The 22,549-nt window shown below is 40.6% G+C and overlaps 1 protein-coding gene across 6 annotated transcripts in view; it reads left to right on the top strand.

Annotated features, from left to right (window-relative positions):
- Positions 1 to 1,658: 1,658 nt before the first annotated feature.
- LOC148360213 (protocadherin gamma-A4-like) overlaps positions 1,659 to 22,549 on the top strand; it is a 275,781-nt gene continuing 254,890 nt past the window's right edge. Inside the window, exon 1 of one of the 6 annotated variants that reach the window (XM_088343703.1) lies at positions 1,659 to 4,172. In XM_088343703.1, coding sequence (XP_088199829.1) covers positions 1,788 to 4,172 — 2,385 coding nt within the window. In that variant the 5' untranslated portion in view covers positions 1,659 to 1,787. Of the gene's footprint in view, positions 4,173 to 5,261; positions 7,750 to 10,760; positions 13,266 to 15,374; positions 17,844 to 18,537; positions 21,045 to 22,549 lie in introns of those variants that run through there. The other 5 variants (XM_088343709.1, XM_088343704.1, XM_088343714.1 and 2 more) reach the window with 5 other exon arrangements.

The following is a 22,549-nucleotide window of genomic DNA, read 5'->3' as shown; positions in this document are numbered from 1 at the left end:
CTTTTTGTGATCCGCTCTTATTTGCTTATGTGTTTTGTGTGATACAGCTGTCTCTTGGCCAGGTAACCCTTAGGAAAGGGTCACGGCTTGTAACCAGGTTAAATAAATATTTCAAAGATCTTTATGTATCTTGAAAATTTGTATTCATTATTTCGTTATTTTTTCATAATGTTCATGTCATTGCATTTAAATGAAAATGAAGTGAAACGATCTGCATTTATGTAGTGCTTTTCAAGTCTATGAAGACTTCCCAAAGTGCTTTACAATGTGCTTCATATTTACCCATTCACACACACTCACACCAATAGCGGCTGTGCAGCCATGCAAGGCGCCAACCTGCTTATTGGGGGAATTAGGGGTTCAAGGACACAAGGACACTTCGACATGTAACACGGAGGAGCCGGGATTCGAACTGCTATCTCCCAAGATGAGCGCTCTACATCCTGAGCTACTGCCGCCCTTACATTATTTTATAATTTTCATACAAATAAGGATCGTCAATAAACACCACTCTTTAAATATTACTTAAATATCCCACGACTGTATTATTATTATTTTAATCTTTGTTTCGTCTTTATTTATCCCAGAGTCAATGGAGTGACACGTCCAATTGCCTTTTAAACAGTGACACTATGTTGTAAACGATGACAAGAAATTCTTAAAAAAAAGTATAACTGCGTCACGCTATAAAAATCACATTGAAGGACATTTTGAAGTCTTGGATAAGGAAAATGCATTATTATTATTATTATTATTAATTCTGTTTTTATTTGTAACAGTATTGCATTTTATATGTACTTGTGCCACATTATGTTATTAATATGGTTGTTATTGTTGTATCATTACATTACATATTGTCTAGTTATTGTAGTTGAAGTATAAAATACTTTTTATTACATTTATATAATCATGCAGTGCCTAGTATAGGACTGTCACAACTTCTTCCTCTTATGTTTTACTTAACACAGAGTAACCAATAAAATATATACATTTTCACGTACCATACTTCAATTGTTATTTTATGCTTGTAGTTTTTTTTATTTATAAATGCCGAGACAAAACGTTTTAAATGTACTGAAATGAAAATGTTGCAAAGATAATCGCCAGCTTAAAAACATGATTGTTTTAGGTTTCTTTTATATAAGTATAGAGTCCGTGATCTTGTATATTTGTGCTTTTTTGTTGTTGTAATGAATATTCATTATTTTTGGGGTCAAAATTCGACGGAAATTAAAATCTTTTCAAAGTCATACCAATTTTAGGAACGTCTATCTTAGCCATATTTAAATTTCTCAATGTTGAATAAAATGTCAGTGACTTTTTTTCTACGTTGCATTGTCTTAATTTTGCAATTTAATTTTAGTCAGACATTCTGCGTTAGCCCTGTTATATTTTGATGATCGATCTTAAATATTATTGTACTGTTCTCAGCTCAGGGATGCTGCTGGAAATGTGAATTTCCCTTCGGGGATGAATAAAGTATCTATTTAATCGGTCATCACCTAATTTAACTTTTGTAATTATGTTCAGGGCATATATCATTTCTTATTTGATGTAAATGTAAAGCGCAAAAAGAGCTCGTGGTGCCGCTGTGTGCTCATGAATTGGACAAATTTCCACCCATCGTGCTCCCTTTCCAAACAGTCTTCTATTCTGCGTCGCTTCAGTGTCCGACTCGTGAGTAAAAAAAATCATCGTGGATTTATTTCTTTTCTAATTTTTGACCTTCAGTATATTTAATTAGAAATATTACATTTTTAAAACGCGTATCCGTGTTTTTGACAAGCATGGTACACAAAGGCATTTCCTCGCTGCGCCAAATAGTCTGGATCTCTGTTTTGCTGGTGACGATGCGGCCTGCGCACGGAGATCTGAGCTATTCTTTTCCGGAGGAGACGCAGCCCGCGTCTGTTGTTGGAAACGTGGCCAAAGATCTCGGATTGGACCTGAGGACTTTGTCTTCACGAAAAGCTCGGATTGATTTCGACGACAACGGCAGAAAATATTGTGATTTAAATCTGAGCACGGGGGACATGGTCCTGGCGGAGAGAATCGACAGAGAAATCCTTTGTGACAAAAAACCTTTGTGCGTGGTTAAAGTCGATCTGGTTTTGGAAAATCCACTCGAGCTGCATCCCGTGAGTCTTCATATTCAAGATGTTAATGATAATTCGCCGCATTTCAAGAAGAACTTGATTGAAATGGAAATAGGGGAATCGGCTGAAAGGGGCAGCCGTTTTTCTATTGAGGAGGCGCATGATGCAGATATAGGTCAAAACACTGTTCAAAAATATAATTTACAAAGGAATGGCAATTTTATTCTCGCTGTCGACAACAATAAGGTTGAGCTTGTTTTAGAAAATAAATTGGACCGGGAGAAGCAAAGTGATATGAATCTGCTTCTCACAGCTTTAGATGGTGGCTCTCCTCAGAAATCAGGCACAGTCGTCATCCACATCACAGTTCTGGATGCTAACGACAACGCCCCAATTTTCACCAAGGCTGTTTATAAAACCAGTTTGCCTGAAAACTCACCTCGAGATACAATAGTAATTCGTGTTAGTGCCAATGACGCAGACGAGGGCGTTAATGGCAAGGTGACTTATGATTTTGGTCATACTTCTGGCAATAAAGCTAATTTATTTGCTATTGATCAAGCCACTGGTGAAATTAAAGTAACAGGTTTGACTGATTTTGAACACAAAGCCTCATACGAAATTAGAGTGGAAGCTAAGGATGGTTTAAGCCTGACATCATATGCCAAAGTGATTATAGAAATTACTGATGTTAATGACAATGCCCCTGTGATCAATTTAAAGTCGCTGTCCAATCCCGTAGCGGAAAACGTAATACCTGGTACTGAGGTGGGGCTCATTAATGTTCAGGATAGAGATTCTGAAAAAAACGGACAAGTACACTGCTCCATTCAAGAAAATGTCCCGTTTATGTTAGTTCCTTCCATTAAAAATTATTATTCTCTTGTTACCACGGAAGAACTTGACCGCGAGTTTGTGTCAGATTACAACATTACAATCAGAGCCACTGACAAAGGTTCCCCGCCTATGTCTTCCTCAAAAACTGTTCACTTGATTGTGGGAGACATCAATGACAACCCACCCGTGTTTGAGGAACAGTCCTACAGCGCATATGTAAGTGAAAACAACAAAGTCGATGCCACTTTGTGCTCTGTGAGAGCTCAAGACCCTGACTGGAGACAGAACGGCACTGTAGTTTACTCCCTACTGCCCTCTGAAGTAAATGGTGCACCGGTGTCTTCGTATGTCTCTGTTAACGGAGAAACAGGGGCCATCCATGCTGCCAGTTCCTTCGATTATGAACATTTGAAAAGTTTCACCGTCCTGGTGGTGGCCCGAGATAATGGTTCTCCTCCGCTGAGCAGCAACGTGAGCGTCACCGTGTTTGTGTGGGATGTTAACGACAACCGCCCTCAGATTCTGTACCCCACGCCGGAGGGCAACTCCTTTATGACTGAGCTAGTTCCCAAATCTGCACACGGAGGCTCACTAGTGTCCAAAGTCATCGCAGTGGATGCCGACTCGGGACAGAATGCCTGGCTATCATATCAAATCATCAAGTGCACGGATGTGGGACTTTTCAGCATCGGCCTCCACAGCGGTGAGATCAGGACCCAGCGGGACCTTTCCCAGTCGGACAGCATGAAACAGAACCTGATAGTGTCAGTTAAAGATAATGGACAGCCCCCTCTCTCAGCCACCTGCTCCATGTATTTACTCATTTCCGATAACTTGGCCGAAGTGCCGGAACTGAAGGACATTTCCTATGAGGACAAGAACTCTAAGCTGACCTCCTACCTGATGGTGGCCCTGGTGTCTGTGTCCACCTTCTTCTTCATCTTCATCGTGGTGGTACTGGCTGTCAGGTTCTGTCATAGCAGGAAGCCCAGACTCTTGTTTGATGGTGCCGTTGCCATCCCTGGCGCATATTTGCCTCCCAATTACGGCGATGTGGACGGAACCGGAACTTTACGCAGCGCCTACAACTATGATACCTACTTGACAACGGGCTCCAGGACCAGTGACTTCAAATTTGTTTCCTCTTACAACGACAACACACTGCCCGCTGACCAAACCATGCGGAAAAGCCCTAGTGATTTTGCAGATCCTTTTGAAGATCTTGTCTCAACTGTAGAGGTGAGGAAGTTATTTTTTGTTTAATTCACTCCATTCACTTTTTTTCCTGAAATCTGGAGCTGTATTTTCTTCTTGTTTTATCCTGCCCTTTTTCCTCTAGTTATTTTTTTTGCACGTTGCATTGGACCTTATTGTGCATATGAAAAAAATAATATTTTAGTGGATGTATTACCATGGCTCATTATTCAAGTGATTTTCCATTTCCTTTTTTTAAATGAAATCCTGTGTGGGTGAAAGCTCTGTTCTTTGCAATAGTCACGTATATGTTCATTGTGCTGAAAGCTTCGTTTCAAATGACTGAAAGAGGAGCATATAAATACATGTTTTTCCCCATCCATCTATTATCTGCACCGCTTATCCTCAGTAGGGTCACGGGGGTGCTGGAGCCCATCCCAGCAGGGCTCAGAGTGACACTCGCTCATTCACACCTTTAGGGACAATTTGGTCCGGTCAATCAACCTGACATGCATGTTTTTGGGATGTGGGAGAAAACCCGCGCAGGCACGTGGAGAACATGCAAAGCCCGCACAGGAAGGCTGGTAGCTGGATTTGATCCCCTGACCTCAGAACTGCATGGCGGACGCACTAAACACTCATCCGCCGTGCCGCCTGTTTTTTTCCACATGATTTAAAAAATAAATGGTATTGATACGTTACTATTAAATGAGAAGTTTATTATTTTTATTTGAAAACAGCAGGTAGTCATATATGTAACATTTTGGACACATTTTGATCACACACAAGTGGATATTAGTATCTGACGAAGTGGAATACATATCGTAGTCATCCATAAACACATAACAGATTTGTATCTTCAAAACTAAAATATATAGAGCAAATATATACTGGGGTAAAAAACATTTTCCATACTCATTTACTAGTTTTATTTTTTTGTACTGTACTCTTAACAAAATTATGAACTAAAATCTTATAATGTCATGGAGAAGCCAGGTTGTCCTATATTTATCATTAAGTGATGTTGCTTGAAATTGACTCTTGGCGTCGCTGTCGGCTTGAAAACGCAGACATACACTCAGTCTGTCCCTTTTCTGCACACGGTTGCTTTGTCTTTTTGCCCCTGGTTTGAGCGTTGGGAATATTTTGGGACCAGCGTACAATTATAATTTTTTGAGAATCGGAGTTTGATACCTGGATTTAAGGCTGAAAATCCTTTGGATTATTTTTTTTCCTCATCATGGCAGTTGAGGATTACGCTATTCTGTGTCTACTAGGTTTTTTTGTGGTCGTTACTCAGATTTGCGTTGTTGACGGCGATCTGAGCTATACTCTTCCAGAGGAGATGAAACGCTCGTATGTGGTTGGAAACATTGCAAAAGATCTCGGTGTGGATCGGAGAACATTATCTGGTCGAAACGCCCGCATTGACGCTGAAGGGACACGTAAGCAATATTGTGAAGTTAATCTGAGCACGGGGGACTTGATCACGGCCGATAGGATTGACAGAGAAAGCATCTGTGGGAAGAAACCATTTTGTGTTATTAAAATGGATCTGGTGTTGGAAAATCCACTTGAACTTCATCGCATGAGTCTTCACATTCAAGACGTAAATGACAATGCACCGAAATTTAAAAATAATTTAATTGAAATGGAAATTAGAGAGTCGGCAGAAAAGGGGAGTCGTTTTCCCATTGAAAAGGCTCACGATGCAGATATAGGACATAACGCTGTGGAAAGATATATTTTGCAAAGAAATGAGAACTTTATTCTTGCTGTTGACAACAACATAGTGGAGCTTGTTTTGGAAAATAAATTGGACCGTGAAAAGCAAAGTGCAATGAATTTGCTTCTCACGGCTTTAGATGGCGGATCTCCACAGAAATCAGGCACAGTCGTCATCCATGTTACTGTGCTGGATGCTAATGACAACGCCCCAGTTTTCAGCAAGGCCGTTTATAAAGCCAGCCTGCCTGAAAACTCTCCTCTCGATACAACTGTGATTCATGTTAGTGCAACTGATGCTGATGAAGGCATAAATGGTGATGTGACTTATGACTTTGGAGATGTATCCGATGACGACGTTACATTATTTTCGATCGATCCACTAACAGGTGTAATTAAAACAGCTGGTTTGGTTGATTTTGAAGCAGGTGTTTCTTTTGAAATAGGTGTACAAGCTAAAGATGGTTTAGGGTTGACTTCATATGCTAAAGCAATAATAGATATTATTGATATAAATGACAATGCCCCTGTAATCAATTTAAAATCATTCTCTAATCCAATACCGGAGAACGTGCCAACTGGCACAGAGGTGGGAATTATTAATGTGCAGGACGAAGACTCTGAAAATAATGGACAAGTAATTTGCACTATTCGAGAAAATGTCCCATTTAAATTAGTTCCTTCCATTAAAAATTATTATTCATTAGTCACAACTCGACCTTTGGACCGTGAACTTGTCTCAGATTACAATATTACAATCAGTGCCACCGACGAGGGCTTGCCTCCGCTGTCCTCTTCAAAGAGTGTCCAATTGACTGTAGGGGACATCAATGACAACCCCCCTATATTTGAGGAACAATCCTACAGCGCATACGTGATGGAAAATAACAAGGCCGGCTCCGCTTTGTGCTCAGTAAGCGCTCGAGACCCCGACTGGAGACAGAACGGCACTGTCATTTATTCCCTCTTGCCCTCTGAGGTTAATGGCGCGCCGGTGTCCTCCTACGTCTCAGTCAATGGAGACACTGGGGCCATCCACGCTGTCAGGTCTTTTGATTACGAACAGTTAAGGAGCTTCCGAGTCCAGGTGGTGGCCCGTGACAATGGTTCTCCTCCGCGGAGTAGTAATGTAAGCGTCAACGTGTTTGTGTGGGACATGAACGACAACCGGCCTCAAATTCTGTACCCCACCCCAGAGGGCAACTCTTTCATGACCGAGCTGGTCCCAAAAGCTGCACATGGTGGCTCCTTGGTGTCCAAAGTCATCGCAGTGGATGCAGACTCTGGACAGAACGCCTGGTTGTCCTATAACTTGGTCAAATCCACAGATCCAGGACTTTTCAGCATCGGCCTCCACAGCGGCGAGATCAGGACCCAGCGGGACCTTTCCCAGTCAGACAGCATGAAACAGAACCTGGTGGTGGTGGTGAAAGATAATGGAGAGCCCCCACTCTCTGCCACCTGCTCCATGTATTTACTCATTTCCGATAACTTGGCCGAGGTGCCGGAACTTAAGGACTTTTCCTACGAGGACCAGAACTCCAAGCTGACCTCTTACTTAATGGTAGCCCTGGTGTCTGTGTCCACCTTTTTCCTCACCTTCATCGTGGTGGTCCTGGCTGTCAGGTTCTGTCGCAAGAGGAAGCCCAGACTCTTGTTTGACGGCGCAGTTGCCATCCCTGGCGCATATATGCCCCCTAATTATGCCGACGTGGACAGCACCGGAACTTTACGCAGCGCCTACAACTATGACGCTTACTTAACAACGGGCTCCAGAACCAGTGACTTTAAGTTTGTGTCTTCTTACAATGACAACACGCTGCCAGCTGACCAGACTCTGAGGAAAACCCAAAGTGACTTTGCTGATCCTTTTGAAGATTTTGATGCAACTGATGAGGTAGGAATATTCATTTTCCTTTTTTCTCTCCTTTCCAATTATTGGTTGGTATATTCCATATTTGTCCAAAATGTGTTTTAATATTGTTGATTACAAACTTCAACTCTCGTCCAAAAGCTTCACTTTTGGAGTTAATTTTAATGGAATATTTAAAAGAGTTTTCTCTTGTTTCTCTTCGTACACTCTTCTGAAAAGACAGATGAAGTACTATTCACTATTGCCTTTTAAGTTATTCACACCATGAAAGCAAGATACCAGTCATCGATGGAAGGAGTGAATGATTTTTCATGTCTTAAAGGAAATAATGCATTTTGATCAATTTTGTTAACAGATAAAACAGGTGAATTTGCTATATACAGTAGCCACAGTTATGATTTTGTGTCATACTCTTGTTTTGAAATGGTTTACATGTATTTCTATTTACTATCTTTATGCTGCCCTTCAATCAACAAAAAGTGAAGTTTGGTCTGTTTTCTAGCTGATCATTCAAAGTTTGAATGTAGAATTAAAATTGCTGTGATAATTGGATATTAGATAATTGTTTTTGTTTCAATCAACTTTTTTTTAACCCAACCTTAATATATATTTATACTTTATGGCATTGGTGTTTCTTAGACACAGATTAATTTACCTGGGATTTATATGGTTTATGTATTATTTGTGTTAGTTGTTAGCAGTTTTCCTCTCTTTGTGCGTTCAGGGAAGGTAAATCAAACTGGCACTGTCCGTGGTGCTTAAGGCAGCGTGGTGCAGCCAAACGATTTAATTTGTGATCTTGATGGGAAAATACATGATAAGAATTTCACTTGTCATACCCACGTAAAAGTTTCTACACGTGACTTGATTTGATTTGACTTGATTTCTTCTATGTTCAGTTATTTATGTTTTATATTCCTTTTCCTTTATTATTGTTTTATTTTTAACACAAGGATACTGCTGGAAGTATGCATTTCGCTACGTGGATGAATAAAGTTATCAATCTGTCTATCTGTCTAGCGGTCTGTCTATCTATCTAGCCGTCTATCTATCTATTTAGACATCTATCTAATTCATGTTAACAGATGCGAGGCTGACACCTTTATATTACATCGTACAGTCCACCATTAACATGATAGTGTGTCTGGCGCCTACAACTACGATGTCTATACTTGACAACGGGTTCTACAACCAGCGACTTTAAGTTTATTTTATCGTACAATGACAACACGCTGTCTGCTACATGACCAGACACAGAAGATACACATCCAAACCTTTTTTTGTTTTGTTTTGTTTGTTTTTGAGCAACAACAAATTCAAATTCCCACATGGGAAACCTTTTTTTGTCCAGGTGGGTTTTGTGCTCTTTCAAATGTAGACAAATAATAAAACAAAAACATATAAAATGTATTCACTCCGAAAGAGGGAAATTATAACTTGAGGGGCTGTGGTCAATTCAAAATCCCAAAGGTGAGGACCACCAGGAAAAGTATGTGTGTGTCTGTGTGTGGAGTCAGACTTTGGAATAATTTGCAAAATGAGATCAAACAATGTCCAACTATCCATGTGTTCAAATTTAAATACAAAAAAAGCATTACTGGCGAAATACGGGGGTGAAGAAAATTGGAAATACTGCATTTCAAACTATGGTTAACTTGTTGTTATTGTTGCTACTATTATTATATCAGAACTGTTATTATAAGTATTGTGTTTATTTTTATTGTTATTATCACTGGTGCCGCAGTGACATTATGCGCATTATGACGTTGAGGGATGGTATTGCAAAGATTAGTGTATAAAATATGTAATTATTGTAACTATTATAATTATTGATATCTGACCCATGTAATAAGTATATCCATGAGATTTTGTTGTATTGGACACAAGAGGAGCTATCTATAAAAATGTATTTAATAAGGAAGATAAAGGAGAAGGAAAAATAAGCATCTGCTTCTGACTACCCCTTTTCGAACATGTTATGTGACATTATTCTGTTGATGACTCATTGTTTTTGTCCTGTTTTTATTTTTATGTTCGAAATAAAGTTTTCATTCATTCAAATAATTCCTACTTATGACTGCAAGTCACTTTTAGTTTTCTGTATAAATCCCCTAAATATTTATAATTTCATGTTTTTCAAAATTAATAATTTATTACAAAGTTCGAACTGTTTTTTTTTTTTACACGCAGAAAAAAATATATGTGGGAGATATCTATTTTGCTAATGACAAGTACTCCTCGTGACTTCTGGAGTTCGGATACACATATAATATATAAAAAAACATACATACAGTCTGCAAAGTATAAATTCCTTCAAAAATGAAACGATAAAGTTGAATTTATTCATTATTTGTATGAAATGCATTGCTTTTGATTTTTGTAACTTTTAGACAGTAATAACATTTACGCACAAAGCTGTTTTGGCAATAATCATGGTGATACTAAAAAATATTTTTTTTAAATATTTTTAAACAGTTCTGTGTCAAATATCAGTAATGCACAGTTAGCAGCGATTAAATGTAATACGCACACGCGCGCACAACTTGCGCGTGCTCGAGTTGTAGTACTTACTTCAGGTCAATTGCTATTAAAACAAACACAACAATTACAATACATTCAAATCAAAATTATGGCCTCCAAATTATTCACTAATGTTAAGATATGATTCATCTAAAATGGTTAAGCTTATCCCTTTTTCCCAATTACACATTATGTTAATTGAAATAGTTTAAAAAGCTATTTTGACCCAGTTGTATTTAATTGCGCGCGTCCTTGGTGATGGCTGGAACATTTAAAAAAAAAAGCCTTGTAATTGATGCACATCATAAAAAATGCTCACTTTTTTATTTGATTTGTTATATAATGTTAGGAAATTAAAGCGCAATAATAGGATGAGTTATTTCCCTGCAGTGTAAGACTAAATAATGGACTGACGATGTCGCTCTCGGCTTGCAAACCGTAGAGCATCGAGGCACGCCGCCACTCCACCCATTTCTGCGGTCATATTCCTCCGCAGATGTTTGCAGTCGGTCAAAAAGGTTTTCAATTCAACTTTTAAATCGCTTTTGTTGGAAATTATTCATATATTTGGGTTTGATCATCCCCAGGAATTCCAGTGCATTTTTTTCTCCAAATTGGAGGTTTTTGACGTCAAGATGGCAGACAAAGGATTTCCCAGGCCGGTCCAAGTCCTCTGCTCTGTTTCCATCGTCGTAACGATGCCGTTTGTTTATGCAGATCTAAGTTATTCTATTCCCGAGGAGGTAAAACAAGGATATGTTATTGGGAATATAGCAAAAGATCTCGGAGTGGATCTGGTCAAGCTTTCAATCCGAAAGCCTCGATTTGACTATGAGGAAGAAAGGAGACGTTTTTGTAGGATCAATCTGAGCACGGGAGATTTGATCACATCAGAGAGGATTGACAGAGAAAGCATATGTGGTACAAAACCCTCGTGCGTCTTAAAAGTCGATCTGGTTTTGGAGAATCCTTTGGAGCTTCAACGTGTGAGTTTTCATATTCAAGATGTCAATGATAATGCGCCTAAATTTCGTGAAAAAATAATTGAAATGGAAATAGGAGAGTCTGCAGGGAAGGGCAGTCGATTTTCCATCGAGGAAGCCCATGATGCAGATATAAGTCAAAATGCTGTGCAAAGATATATCCTGCAAAAGAATTATAATTTTATTCTCACTACGGACAACAACAATGTTGAGCTTGTCTTAGAAAATGAGCTTGATAGAGAAAAGCAAAGTGAGATCAATTTACTCCTCACAGCTCTAGATGGCGGATCTCCACAAAAATCAGGCACAGTCGTCATCCACGTCACAGTTTTGGATGCTAATGATAACGCCCCAGTTTTCACGAAAGCCGTTTATACAGCCAGCTTGCTCGAAAACTCTCCTCTAAATACAATTGTCATCCATGTGACTGCTACCGATGCTGATGAAGGCGTAAATGGAGAGGTGACATACAATTTTGGCAATGTATTGAACGATGACAAAAATATTTTCGCAATTGACCCTAAAAGTGGTGCAATTAAGCTCACAGGGGAAGTAGATTTTGAGGATGACAATAATTTTGAAATGAAAGTTCAAGCTAAAGATGGTTTAGGCCTTACATCTTATGCTAAAGTTGTCATAGATATTACTGATGTAAATGACAATGTGCCTGTGATCAATTTAAAGTCAATCTCCAATCCAGTAGCAGAAAATGTGTCACCTGGCACAGAGGTGGGCATCATTAACGTGCAGGATAGAGATACTGAAAAAAATGGACGTGTTCACTGCTCAATTCAAGAAATTGTCCCCTTTAAGTTAGTTCCATCCATTAAAAATTATTATTCCTTAGTCACAACTGGCCTTCTGGACCGTGAACTCGTCTCTGATTACAACGTTACAATAAGAGCCACCGATGAAGGCATCCCTCCTCTGTCTTCCTCAAAGAGTGTCCACTTCACTGTGGGAGACATCAATGACAACCCTCCTGTGTTTGAGGAACAGTCTTACAGCACATACGTGAGCGAAAACAACAAATCCGGTGCAACTTTATGCTTTGTTAGTGCTCACGACCCTGACTGGAGACAGAACGGCACTGTCATTTATTCTCTACTGCCCTCTGAAGTGAACGGCACCCCTGTGTCCTCATACGTGTCTGTCAACGGGGACACGGGGGCCATCCATGCCATCAGGTCCTTCGACTACGAACAGCTGAGAAGCTTCCGCCTCCAAGTGGTCGCCCGGGACAACGGTTCTCCTCCGCTGAGCAGCAACGTGAGCGTCAGTGTATATGTGTGGGACATGAACGACAACCAGCCTCAGATTCTGTACCCCACGCCGGAGGGTAACTCCTTCATGACTGAGCTAGTTCCCAAAGCTGCACAAGGAGGCTCACTGGTGTCCAAAGTCATCGCGATAGACGCTGACTCGGGACAGAACGCCTGGCTGTCCTATCACATAGTCAAGTCCACAGATCCGGGACTTTTCAGCATCGGCCTCCACAGCGGCGAGATCAGGACCCAGCGGGACATTTCCCAGTCGGACAGCATGAAACAGAACCTGATAGTGTCGGTTAAAGATAATGGACAGCCTCCTCTCTCAGCCACCTGCTCCATGTATTTACTCATTTCCGATAACTTGGCCGAGGTGCCGGAACTGAAGGACATTTCTTATGAGGAAAAGAACTCTAAGATGACTTCTTACCTGATTGTGGCCCTGGTGTCTGTGTCCACCTTCTTCTTCACCTTCATCATGGTGGTTCTGGCTGTAAGGTTCTGTCGCAGAAGGAAGCCCAGACTTTTGTTTGATGGAGCTGTCGCCATCCCCGGTGCATATCTGCCTCCCAATTATGCTGATGTGGACGGCACCGGAACTTTACGTAGTGCCTACAACTATGACACCTACTTGACAACGGGCTCCAGAACCAGTGACTTCAAGTTTGTTTCCTCTTACAATGACAACACGCTGCAGTCTGAGCATACTCTAAAGAAAAGTCCAAGTGACTTTGCTGATATATTTGAAGATTTTGATACTTCTCAAGAGGTATGATCTTTAATTTCTTTTAATCATCTTGAATGTTGTATTTTGTAGATTTGGTTATAAAGATTGAATTGACAATTTTCCTCAATGAGATAGCTGGATATTATACGAAAATATTGATAATTTCTTTGAAGGCCGGCATTAGAGCAATGTTGCCTATATAGTTATTCCCTTTATTTGTTCTTGTGGCCCATTACCTTAACAGAAACTTAATAGTTTTGTGAATCCTACACCTGAATAATATTCCTGGAAATCTAGCTACATTTAAACATCAATAGTTTGGGTGTAGAGCGGACATTTGGTAAAACACCTGGAAATGTCAGGAGTTTACTCATGAACCAATTCATCAAATGGTTGTTTGAACAAAATATTTATAGTTTATCCAGAAACATTTTAAATAGTGATTTATACTTTGGATTCCAGTTTCGTCAGCGTATAAAGTGATATGAAATATGTATGACCATTAATGAGACTTCATGACTAAATCTGGATTTGGATCTCGTTTGATCATTCAAATATTGAATTTGCATGCCCAATTTTAGATTGTGAATATGTGTTTTTAATTGCTGATATTTTGAGTGTGCATGGTTTTAATTTTATGATTCAGGCAACTGGGATAAGTACCATGTCCTGGCCAATAATGGAAATATCAGCTATGGGCACTGAAAGGATGCTTTAATACGTTTCCAATGAAAAATATTTTTATTTTTGAATCTTTGAAAATGTGGATGCTTGTTCTTGATAGTTTTGGCAACCATTATGATTTATGTGTTACTCAAAGTGTTGGAGTGGAGTTGATGGGCGTTTTAATCGTGTTCTGGGTTATAGTTATATGATCAACAATTAAGATACTAACAAATTTGACCTGTATCCATATATTTCCCTTTTGCATACTCAAATCAATTTTAAACACATTTATCTTCAGAAGATGGAGTTGCCTATGCATGTACACAGTTATGAGGTCATGAGATTGAACCTTCATGTGTGGAGTTTGCATGTTCTCCCCATGTTTGTGTTTGTTTCCTCCGGGCACTCCGTTTTCCTCCCTCATTCCAAAACATGCATGTCAGGTTAATTGGCCGGTTCAAATTGTCCCCAGGTGTTAATGAGCGAGTAAGTTTTCTATCTCTGTGTGCCCTTTAACTGTCTGGCAACCAGTTCAGGGTGCCCCCTGCCCACTGCCCAAGATAGCTGGGATGGGCTACAGCACCCCCGCGACCCTACTGAGGATAAGCTTTGCACATAATGGATGGATGTACAGCAGTTGTTCACCTGATGTGATATGCATAAAAAAAATATCTGATTTTGCTTGGAATTGTTAAAAACAATTTTGATTGACTGATTCATTGATGGTAGCACGGACGCTGAGTGGTGACTGCATCTGCAGCACAGTTATGAGGTCATGGGATCAAACCCAAGTACCAGCCTTCTTGTGTGGAGTTTGTATGTTCTCCCCGTGCTTGCGTGGGTTTTCTCCGGGCACTCAGGTTTCCTCCCACATTTCAAAAACATGCATAACCGGTTAATTGGCTGGTCCAAATTATATATGTGAATGAGCAAGTGGTTGAATGCCTCTGTGTGCCCCGCGACTGGCTGGCAACCAGTTTAGGGTGTCCCCTGCCCACTGCCCAAAGACAGATGAGATGGGCTCCAGCACACCCACGACCATCCTGATGATAAGCGAAGCAGATAATGAATAGATGGATGATTGATTGATAGATTCTACTGACCATGAAACCTTCCAGATACTCTGTGTATCATTTTCTGTAAAAAAAAAAGTGCTTGGATTATGTTGTCGTCTTTAGGATTGTTTTCTCTGGGTTTTTTTAAATAAATATTTTGTTTTTGTTATACTAGTTATGATAACAATTATTCCAACTCTGAGTTACAACAGTCATTAATGTAAAATTCTGACTAATAACATTGCATCTTAAGAAGTAACCAATAAAGTTAAAATGTCTTCCCATGAAGAAATGAAATGAATAAAGTATTTGTGGGACTGCTTTACAATGTTATTACATAAATTAAACACTAGAGGTCGCTGTTGACCAATACAACGCAAATTATTCTCTCTCATGCCGAACAATGCATTGTTCCACGGGTGGATAAAGCTGGATAACATTTTTGCGTCGATATTTGAGCCTGGGAGACATCAACCATAGAGGAATATTTTCGTTGCGTCTGTATTGAGCCAGTTGTGTCAAAATGGGACCTTTTGGACTATCAAAACATTTTCTGATTTTCATTTTCATCTCCTTTGTTCCACTGCGCCTTGTTGAAGGAGATCTGAGCTACTCTCTTCCCGAGGAGACGAAACGGTCGTCTGTTGTCGGGAATCTCGCAAAAGATCTAGGAGTGGATTTGAGGACGCTTTCTACACGAAATGCCCAAATTAATTTTGCTGGGACACGTAAGCAGTATTGTGAGATTAAACTGAGCACGGGGGAGTTGGTTACGTCCGACAGAATTGATAGAGAGACTCTGTGCGGAAAGAAAGCATCCTGCAATATTAAAATGGATTTAGTGTTGGAAAATCCGCTTGAGCTTCATAGTATAAATGTTCACATTCAGGATGTAAATGATAACACGCCAAAATTTAAGAAGAATTTGATTGAAATGGAAATTCGTGAGTCAGCAGATAAGGGCAGTCGTTTTTCCATTGAGGAGGCCCATGATGCAGATATAGGCCACAACGCTGTTCAACGATACGTCCTGCAGAAAAATGATAATTTTATTCTTGATGCTAGCAAAAACAAAATTGAGCTTGTCTTAGAAAATGAGCTTGACCGGGAAAAGCAAAGTGAGATGAGTTTATTTCTTACAGCTTTAGATGGAGGCTCTCCACAAAAATCGGGTACAGTGGTGATACATTTCACAGTGTTGGATGCTAACGACAACATCCCGGTGTTCACTCATCCCATTTATAAAGCGAGCCTGCCCGAAAACTCCCCTTCAGGTACAGTAGTAGTTCGAGTTAATGCTACAGATGCCGATGAAGGCGTGAATGGAGAGGTGACATATGATTTTGGACACACATCTGATGAAAACAATTTATTTGCAATCGATCCCACGAGTGGGGTGATTACAGTCACTGGCCTAATCGATTTTGAAGAAATTGTTTCTTTTGAAATTAAAGTGGAAGCCAAAGATGGTTTAGGTTTGACCTCCTACTCCAAAGTTTTAATAGACGTTTCTGATGTAAATGACAATGCCCCTGTCATCAGTGTAATGTCACTGACCAATACAGTAGCAGAAAATGTGTCACCTGGTACTGAGGTGGGCATCATTAATGTGCAGGACAGAGATGCTGAAAAAAATGGACGTGTCCACTGCTCAATTCAAGAAAGTGTCCCCTTTAAGTTAGTTCCATCCATTAAAAACTATTATTCTTTAGTCACAACTGGACTTCTGGACCGGGAAATAGTATCACATTACAACATTACAATCAGCGCTACTGATGAGGGCACTCCACCTCTTTACTCCTCAAAAACAGTTAACCTGATTATTGGAGACATTAATGACAACCCACCTGTGTTTGAGGAAAATTCCTACAGGGCATATATAAGCGAGAATAACAAACCTGGATCCACTTTGTGCTCCGTGAGTGCTCAAGACCCCGACTGGAGACAAAACGGCACGGTCATCTATTCCCTGCTGCCCGTAGAGATCAATGGTGCCCCTGTGTCCTCATATGTCTCTGTCAACGGAGACACGGGGGCCATCCATGCCCTCAGGTCCTTTGACTATGAGCAATTGAAGAGCTTCCGAGTTCATGTGGAGGCCCGAGACAAAGGTTCTCCTCCACTGAGCAGCAATGTAAGCGTCAGTGTGTTTGTGTGGGACGTAAATGACAACCAGCCTCAGATTCTGTACCCCGCATCGGAAGGCAACTCCTTTATGACCGAGCTGGTCCCTAAAGCTGCACAAGGAGGTTCTCTGGTGTCCAAAGTCATTGCAGTAGACGCTGACTCGGGACAGAACGCCTGGCTGTCCTATCACATCATCAAGTCCACGGATCCCGGACTTTTTAGCATCGGCCTCCACAGCGGCGAGATCAGGACCCAGCGGGACATTTCCCAGTCGGACAGCATGAAACAGAACCTGATAGTGTCAGTTAAAGATAATGGACAGCCCCCTCTCTCAGCCACCTGCTCCATGTATTTACTCATTTCTGATAACTTGGCCGAGGTGCCGGAACTGAAGGACATTTCTTATGAGGACAAGAACTCTAAGCTGACCTCTTACCTGGTGGTGGCCCTGGTGTCTGTGTCCACCTTCTTCCTCACCTTCATCGTGGTGGTCCTGGCTGTCAGGTTCTGTCGCAAAAGGAAACCCAGACTGTTGTTTGACGGTGCTGTTGCCATCCCGGGTGCATATCTGCCTCCCAATTATGCCAACGTGGACGGCACCGGAACATTACGCAGTGCCTACAACTATGATGCTTACTTGACAACGGGCTCAAGGACCAGTGACTTTAAGTTTGTCTCATACAATGACAACACCCTTCCGGCGGACCAGACTCTGAAAAAAAGCCCAAGTGACTTTGCTGAGGTTTTTGATCATCTGCAAGACTCGCCCGAGGTAGGACAACCTTAGAATATATCATTATTTAGTATATGTATAGAATTACTTTACATATATCTTTTTCTCTATACTAAATGTTCCTTTTTTAGTTGTGTGATGTATTTGTATTGTAATTTAAAGCTTTTCTTGTTTTTTTATATGACATTTAAAAATAGATCTATATTTATTTGTGCAAATTTTATTTTTTTCACATATTTGAAAAGAACATAAATACAAATTTAGATTTAGAAGCAACAATTTAGCAAACATAACCATTACATATAATTATATATCATTGTATAATATGTATTTAATTTTATTTATGACTATTCTATTTCACTTGAACCAGTCGCCAAAAAGGGTAGGGTTACGATTAAGTCAGTGAGTTTGTGTTTTGTTCACTAAGTCAATATTCTCTAAAATAATATTTTGACCATAAGTCGTGCGTCACGTAAAATGAAAAACATGTAATTAAGTAGCGTCATCAAATGTTTCTGATTCGTGTTGCTGGCTGCCATTTTTACTGCTTTAATTGAACAAAAAATCCAAGGACAAATGAACGAGCTCAGAGCCAACAATGTGCTTGAATGGGTGCAATATTCAAAATAGACTCTAGATGTCTGTATATGCTTGCAGAAATGAAAACGTGGGATGCATGCCCTTGTTTCTTTTTTTTCGCTCGAGGAAGGCGTCATTTAATTCTTATGAATCCGACCATCTTTTGTGACGGGAGCTTTTGGCTCTGCTTTTAAGGGTTATCGTTTTGACTATCTGATCTCTTGAACCATTTTAATAGTAATTATTTGTTTTGTTTTTTGTAGTTAAAAAATGGACCACAGAAATAATCTGGTTTGGTTATTTTTTCTCCGCTTTGTTCTGTGCGTCGACACCACCATTGCAGAGCTCAGTTTTTCAATACCTGAGGAGATGAGACCTGGATCTATTATCGGGAATATTGCAAAGGACCTCGAGCTGGAAGTGCGAGAGTTCATCTCTCGTAAAGTGCGTCTCGATGCGGTTGATGAGGACGTACCTTACTGCGAAATTGACGTCAAAACGGGCAATTTTTTGGTCCGGGAGAAGATCGACAGGGAGGAGCTATGTGGAGAGAGCTTGTCTTGCTTTTTAAATTACGAGCTGGTGTTGGAAAATCCGCTGGAACTGCAGAGAATTACGGTTCGTATTTTGGATGTGAATGATAATTCCCCTGTTTTCCCTAAAGAGGAAATTAAGCTGGAAATAAGTGAATCGGCCGTCAGGGGAACTCGATACCGTGTCAACGAAGCAGACGACACTGACATTGGGCAAAATTCTGTGAAAAAATATTCCTTACAAAACAATGTACATTTTGTATTATCAGTAAGGGAAAACTCAGACGGATCAAAGAATCTAGAACTGGTGTTGGATAAAGAGCTGGACCGGGAAGTAGAAGAGGATTTTAGTGTCGTGCTCACCGCCAGTGATGGAGGCATCCCTGAAAGATCTGGAACGGCCCTCGTCCGCGTCACTGTGCTTGATGCAAACGATAATGCCCCAGTGTTCGGCCAGGATGTTTATAAAGCCAGGCTGCCCGAAAATGCTGAACTTGGAACTGTGGTTGCCACAGTGAGTGCCTCGGACGCAGACGATGCTGTTAACGGTCAAATCACTTATGATTTTAGCCGCATTGCAGAAAAGGCAAGAAAAGTGTTTTCCATTAATGGTAAAACTGGCGAGATTATCGTGATTGGATCGCCTGATTTTGAGGGGAATTCCAAGTATGAAATGCGGGTTGATGCCAAAGATGGTTATGGACTGTCATCGCATTGTAAAGTCATAATTGACATCGCAGATGTTAATGACAACATTCCTTTGATACAACTCAAATCACTGTCTAGTCCAGTGGCAGAAAATGTGCCAGCTGGTACTGAGGTGGGCATTATTAATGTGCTGGACAGAGATTCTGAGGAAAACGGGCAAGTTCGCTGCTCCATCCAAGAGAATGTCCCATTTAAGTTAGTTCCTTCCATTAAAAAGTATTATTCTTTAGTCACAACTGAACTTCTGGACCGTGAATTAATGTCAGATTACAACATCACCATCACCGCCACCGATGAGGGCTCTCCTCCACTGTCCTCCTCCAAAAGTGTCCACTTGACTGTGGGCGATATCAATGACAACCCCCCAGTGTTTGAGGAACAATACTATAGCGCATATGTGAGCGAAAACAACAAAGCTGGCTCCACTTTGTGCTCTGTGAGTGCACGAGACCCCGACTGGAGACAGAACGGGACTGTCATTTATTCCTTGCTACCTTCCGAGGTGAATGGAAACCCAGTCTCTTCCTATGTGTCTGTCAACGGAGACACAGGGTCCATACTTGCTGTCAGGTCCTTCGATTATGAACAATTGAGGAGTTTCCGTGTCCAGGTTGAGGCTCGAGACAATGGTTCTCCTCCGCTGAGCAGCAACGCGAGCATCAGTGTGTTTGTGTGGGACATAAACGACAACCGGCCGCAGATTCTGTACCCCACGCCGGAGGGTAACTCCTTCATGACCGAGCTGGTCCCCAAAGCTGCACACGGAGGCTCACTGGTGTCCAAAGTTATCGCAGTGGACGCCGACTCGGGACAGAATGCCTGGCTGTCCTATCACATTGTCAAGTCCACAGATCCGGGACTTTTCAGTATCGGCCTCCACAGTGGCGAGATCAGGACAAAGAGGGACCTTTCCCAGTTAGACAGCATAAAACAGAACCTGGTGGTGACAGTAAAGGATAACGGAGAGCCCCCTCTCTCTGCTACCTGCTCCATGCACTTGCTGATTTCCGATAACTTGGCCGAGGTGCCCGAACTGAAGGATGTTTCTTACGAGGACAAGAATTCTAAGCTGACCTTTTACCTGATGGTGGCACTGGTTTCCGTGTCAACCTTCTTCCTCACCTTCATCGTGGTGGTCCTGGCTGTCAGGTTCTGTCGGAAAAACAAGCCTAGACTGTTGTTCGATGGTGCTGTTGCCATCCCCGGCACATATCTGCCTCCCAATTATGCAGACGTGGACGGCGCTGGAACTTTACGCAGCGCCTACAACTATGACACTTATTTGACAACGGGCTCCAGGACCAGTGACTTCAAATTTGTCTCCTCTTACAACGATAACACGCTGCCGGCTGATCAAACTATGGAGAAAAGTCCTTTGGACTTCGATGAGATGTTTGGAGATGCCGGAGGTTCTCCTGAGGTATGAGAATTCGAAATTATCTTTTACTTTTTGTATAGATGTTTATTGGCGGATTCATTTTGGCAGGATTCCTTTGGAACTTATGTTTTTGGTGTATTGATGAGGAAGAATATTCAGTCCATCTCAGTTTTAATGGATCAAATTGGAATGCCTTTGTAATCTCTAGTAGATGGTCACATTGTGTTCTTTTTGGTAAAGGGTTTGTTTGGACTAATAGTTTGACATGTTGAGTATTTATGTGTGTGTTGGGCGTGGGGGTGTTTCATGTACATGTGCGTGCGTATATGTAATTGTTTGGTCTTTTATAGGCTATTTTTTAAGAGAATTTCATCTTGAGGTCTTACCATGTTTAGTATTTTCGTAAACAGTACAGGGAAATAGCAGGAACGCTATACTACTTTTTCTATATGGTCTTGATTTGTGTTCCCTTTCATTAATGAAAATTTTGCATGATTTAGGTTTGGTCGTCAGGATCGATTCCTCTTTTGTGGAGATGGGTGCATTTTTCACCTGACTTTGTGTGCTGAGGTAAAATGTCCGTGTGTTTATTTTGTCCTTATGTGATGACTTGAGCTGAGTTTCTAGTTTGTTTACCACTGTGATCGTTTTACAGGCAACTTATACTATTTAAAAGTATGTTACCTATTTTTGCCTAGCTTGATTGAAGGGTTGATATTCAAATCAACAGTGGCACAGGTAACATTAAGACGCTGTGAGGGAACTCTGTTCTTGTAATCGTATCATCTTTGCTCACTGCCAGACGAGATGGTGCGCATGCAAGTTGTGTAAGTTCGAGTGGATAGCGATCATTCTGTATACTCACAATTGTGCCGCATTATTATGTCTTAACTTAACCAAATCAACATTCATCCTGGGAGGGAAACGTACTCATAGTAACAGTAAACACTAGTAAAACTTGCAGTGACCTTCTTATTTAAACCCACAAAAACACCTCTGTTTCACGTTCAATAAGTGAGCCTTTTTTTTTTGAAAGTTTAAACCCCGCCTTCCTTGCGATCCGATAGGTTAATATTTTACAATTATTTCTTTGGCAATTGACAACTAATTTACAATTTTAACAAGAAACAAATCAACTGAATCGTGGCGCCACTGAAACATTCCATGTATTCCTAAAAGAAATACATTAGACAATTCCCTGATTTTGCTCTACTATATAAGGTAACAAAAAAAGCTTGTACTAAATTTACATATTTAAAAAGTAATGTAATTTATTATAGTGTTATACAAAAAAATCGATAAGCTTGGTCGGAAATGCGCTGCCTTTCTCTCTGACCATGGTTCTGAATTCAACCGAGCTTTTTTTCATATACTCTGTCCATTTTTTTCAAATTTCCGGGTTGTAGTTGGGACGAAAAATCAATAGAACTAGGACAGTGCTTTAAGTTTTGACTTCTTTAAATTATTGTTACTTTTCCCCCTTAAAGAGCCAAGTCCTTTTATTACGTATTCTTATAAGACATTCAGAAATGTAGTTTTCTGTATCT

Source organism: Urocampus carinirostris, chromosome 9 (genome assembly GCF_059441175.1).
Source record: "Urocampus carinirostris isolate Australia breed hairy pipefish chromosome 9, RoL_Ucar_1.0, whole genome shotgun sequence".
Lineage (NCBI taxonomy): Eukaryota > Metazoa > Chordata > Actinopteri > Syngnathiformes > Syngnathidae > Urocampus > Urocampus carinirostris.
The sequence above is the reverse complement of the archived record's forward strand: the minus strand, read 5'-3'. Positions and strand labels throughout refer to the sequence as shown.